The 4,783-nt window shown below is 42.2% G+C and overlaps 1 protein-coding gene across 1 annotated transcript; it reads right to left on the reverse strand.

The window, feature by feature from the left end:
* Positions 1-744: 744 nt before the first annotated feature.
* On the reverse strand, positions 745-4,464 carry LOC127777692 (uncharacterized). The gene is made up of 2 exons (XM_052304305.1): positions 4,304-4,464; positions 745-2,302 (listed from the first exon to the last, which is right to left on the reverse strand). Exon 2 carries the CDS (start codon positions 2,289-2,291, stop codon positions 1,032-1,034), a length of 1,260 nt encoding a protein of 419 aa, XP_052160265.1. The 5' UTR covers positions 2,292-2,302; positions 4,304-4,464; the 3' UTR covers positions 745-1,031.
* Between the last annotated feature and the right edge of the window lie 319 nt (positions 4,465-4,783).

A 4,783-nucleotide genomic window follows, 5' to 3' on the forward strand; every position in this document is an offset into this window, starting at 1 on the left:
CAACTTATCATACCAAATACATGCATAGGCCTTGACCCTTATCAGCTTTTTTTCAGCTTCATGTCATTTTCTCTTGATCAGAAAAAAAAAGTAGTAATAAATTGACCAATCTTAATCATTATAGCTTATCAACTTGGATGCGCAGTAACTGCGTAAAGCCTGGAGCTTCACATGCTGAACTCATCCAGCCACCCGATCGGTCGGATCATATTTACAGTTTCGTCAGGTTTCGTTTCCTGTATCTGAAACTGACGTCGCGTCTCGGCTGTAGCCACGGGAACTGTAGATATTATGAGAAATGGATGCAGGTTGGTAGTTCAGGTTTATGTCATTGCTGACATATTAGATATGCAGTGTCTTTGTCAGTTGTTAATTACTGTTCCCTAGCATTTTGAGGGCATCTGAATGCAGACATGAACATATATTGTTTGCTTAATGTAAATATTAGTACTATAGAATGTTTGCTGTTGAATTCTTACATGAACATAATAGTTTAGTTTACTTACATGTTTGGTTGAAATTGGGAAACTATTTGCACGTATAGGAATTCAAAAGTGTTTGAACTTGAAAACTCTCAAATCATTTGTGCAAATCATCTGTCCAAATGCTTTCAGATGTATCGGAAAATTTTCGATTCAAAAGCATTAAAAAGGATATCGAGGAAATAGTAGTACCACAATAGCAGACTGACTACCAGTGAAGAAGCAGGTAAAAAAAATGTTTTGCAAGCTCAGACAGTCAGAATTTCACATGAACTTCCGCGTATATTATACTGAATTCATGAATAGATCACTATGCAGGGTTTGGGTGTCTCGGCCAAAGCCACACGAGTCAAGAAGAAAATACATGCGATAGTCGATTGTCTTTCTGAGCACGGATCACATAGAGTGCACTATTGGCACCAACCATACATTTGCTATGAGCTAAACGATCGTAACCTCAACCTGAAAATTCTATGTGCAGTAGCCCGTCTAAATTTTCAGGGATAAATCCGTATACTAAACAATGTTCATGTCCAATTGGTTGTTGTATCACTGGGTTTCAGTCGTGCCAGTCTGTTCAGCGCCACTGTCATTTGAGCCGTTCGACCCAGAGCTGCCATCGCCGACTTGAGATTCCTTCTGCTCGGCATTGGTGGAAGCACTGGTTTCCATCTTGATATCCACCTGCTCACCATTGTTAGACGACTCTGTATTCCCATCATTCTGGTTCTCCACAGGCTTGGTCTCTTCTGAAGAACCATTTGCAGCTTCTGCAGCAGACGCTTCTTGGGAGTTCCCTGCCTCCGTGTTTGCAGCCTGGTCATTAGAAACTTCTGCTGCCACATTGCCTTCATCAGATTTTGTTTCGTTTGAATCAGATGCCTCATTGGCTGAGCCCTTGTCATCATCACCAGATGCAGTCCCAGATGATTTTGCTGCATCTTCATTCTCAGATCCAGTCTCAATGTGAACAGCCTCGCTAGATGTGGTGGAAGTCGCATCACTTTGTGAATTCTCATTCTGCCCTGATGGTAGATTACCTGTTTCATCAGGAAGAGTTCCACTGGAATGCTCATCATCTGTTCCACCCTTCGCATCATCGGACAGAGATTCAGAAGCATTTTGAGAATCCACTGCCTCTTTTTTCTCAGCTTCCTCTTCATTAGATCCGTCACTTTTCACATTGGACTGATCTTCATTAGTAGATTCATCACCATGTGCAACTTCTTCATGGGAAATTCTGTTCGTCTCTGCACTGCTTTCCTCTAGGACAGTATTGCTTTGGGGCATATCATCTCCAGTTGAATGGTCTTCACCTTTACTCTCAGCGTCAGATGAATTGGACTCAGCGTCACTCTTCTCTCCTTCTGAGTGATTGGTCGTTCCATCCTCATCATTACTATTAGCTTCTGTATTCCCATCTGCACTACTGCCATGCCCTTCACCAGCTTTTGATCTGTCAGTGTTTCTTATATCATCATCATGAGAGTCAGTATTGTCTTTCTCAAACACAGTTTCTCCAATGTTCTCTTCGTCTGGTTTGCTTACTACATCAGGGTTCTCCCCACCCTTTTCCAGAATGCCATCACCATAACTACCTCCCCTTTCTTTCCTCCCCTGGAACATGCTTCTATCATCATGGGCAAGCTGGTTCTCAGCATCTTCCAAGTACTCATTTTTCTTATCATAGGAATGTTTCACCTGGTACATAAGCCAGACAACAACACCTAGAAGTAAGGTAGCCTGGAGTAATGTTTTGACTCTTGATCCTCTGTTCCTTTGGTGCCGGCTATTCGAATGATGAAGCATGTTTACGGCAGCTAAAAAAGGCAAAAGACAATTGTCAGGTTATGAGCTGTTCAATTCTATTATATCAGTATAATAGACAATATATAGTCAATTAGTAAACCCTTACATATGGTACAAATAATTAGTAGTTGGATAGTATAGTGTCAACCAGAAGTGCTTCCATGCTACACCTCTGGAATTTTGAAAGCTACTTTGAGGGGAATTATGTACTGATGCAAAGATAGAGAACAGGAGATGCTCGTGGATAAAACACCTATCCTTGTCAAGACTACCAATTACATGCTGCGACTACAACCAAAATATAACTGGGACTATAGCTATGTGCTCATAGTCGCTAATAAACCCAATCAAGCTGTCTCAAGAGGGACCATACTGAATACAAATAAGTAAATAACCAACTCTCAGTCTTAGTACTACACTGCCCACAGGGCTCACCACATCTCCTAGACTGTTCTGACAACACAGAGCTCTATATTTCAACAAATTCATGCATGGCACACAGCATCTGGGGATTGCTTTCTGATATGAACAGAAGCATTACAAACGCTGATCTAAAGTAGGAATGAATAACATGTTAGCATTTCAGAGAGTGGTTTCCATCCACGTTGTTACAAACTAGAGAAAGACTTGCATTTGATACAAAGAGTTAAGTCTTTCAGATAATGAGAGGTAACAATGACTAGTAGAACAGGTCAAGTTCTAATTGCCAGGGTTCAGGCGTTTCAATCAGGAAGAAGGGATTGGTCACAGATTAGTCTCCACTTAAGAATATCATGAGACTAGTACCTCTATAATCTGAAGTAACAACCATTGGATCTAACCTCCCCCATTAGTATGTTTTGAGATTTGAATACATTTCTAAAGGTCTAGTGAGAGCATAGAAGCAATTACTATTTACTAGCAGTTTGTAGAAAAGAACATGCTCTTTGCCTTTGGCACGAATGAGAGAACGAAATATTCAATTTTAGAAGGGAAAAAAAAATCTCTGGCATGCCTTCAAAATGGGCGAAAGAAAGTCTAACAGAACAAACAAGGCCTAGCAAAACTAAAACACAATATCCCAGATACATTGTACACTTCGACACAGTGAAATGGGAAAAAATAAAGGTAGTAACAGAAATTGGTTGCTAAGACCACACTTGAGGTCGGCATGAATATTAAATGCACCTCACAATTCCCCTTTCTTGAAGCAACAATAGAGTAAGTAAAGAGCACATATGACATGGAAATTTCAGTGTAAGCGACTTCCAAACCAATACATATAATAATCAGAAGCCAAAAACAAAGGACGTCCAACATTCGGTTGGTAAGTTGCTAGTGTGCACCTTCAACTGTCAGGTTATTACTGCAACCAAGTGTAACAGGGCTAAGATGAAGTGATCTTCAGTCAACTCAGGGCTTTCCACACTAACTAGTACTAGTAGTATAGTAATATGCAGAGATCTGAAAGGTGAACAAAACCACTCTGGATATCAGATATACAATACCCAAGAAGAGGAAGCTAGTTTGACGGATCGATTTCACCAAGAACCGACAAATATGTCACTATCTATTTTGGATCCCCCGCTGCAATTGTCGAAGTCCCGAGCAGTGAGTTCCATCTACTGATCCAGCGATCCACCACCCCCAGTTCCGTGATTCCACTAACCCCCCAAAAAAAAAACACAAATCCCGTTCGGGCACACGCTTGAACCGAAAAAAATCTGATCCCGAATTCTGGTTCGCAGCGGACACGGCGCCTGCGTTGGTGAACTACCCAACCCAACCCAACCCAAAAAGAAAAAAAAAAAAAAAAAAAACAAAACCATTCCGAGATGCGGCAGCACGTAACGACGCACGCTCCCCCGCCTAGTTAGAGCGCCACCGGTGCTCGCCGGCGGCGTACGGCACGCGCATTGGCACCAGCTGGTAGTAGAGGGGTACCACTACCAGCGAAGGCGACACCGAGCAGCCGGGGGGAGCGGGAGGTAGGGCATTGGAGCGCGGGAAAGGGGGGAGGAGGAGGGGTTTACCTGCGGGATGGGGATCGCGGCGGAAGGCGGCGGAGGGAAGCGGGAGGCGACTGGGGGTGGACTGGTGTCGTCGTCGTGGTTGGTTGGAACTTGGAAGGAACGTGGGTCTAACGTTGAAGGTGGTGGGTGGCGTGGGGTTTAGATCTGGAAACTAGTGACTAGTGTTGGGTGGGGGCGCACCGCCCCTGCGTGCTTTGCCTTTGCTGCTCCTCGCCTCCGTATCACTCTTACAGATACCAGCTCCGTTTCTAAATATTTGTCCTCATTAACTTTTTTAAATATCTTTAACCATTCATCTTATTAAAAAAATTTAATTAATTATTAATTATTTTCCTATCATTTAATTCATTGTTAAATATACTTATATGTATGCATATAGATTTACATATTTCACAAAAGTTTTTGAATAAGGCGAACGGTCAAATCTGTGCTAAAAAGTCAATGTGTTAAATATTTAAAAATGATGGGAGTATTAATTAA

The sequence above is a fragment of the Oryza glaberrima genome, chromosome 6, assembly GCF_000147395.1.
Source record: "Oryza glaberrima chromosome 6, OglaRS2, whole genome shotgun sequence".
Taxonomy (NCBI): Eukaryota; Viridiplantae; Streptophyta; class Magnoliopsida; order Poales; family Poaceae; genus Oryza; species Oryza glaberrima.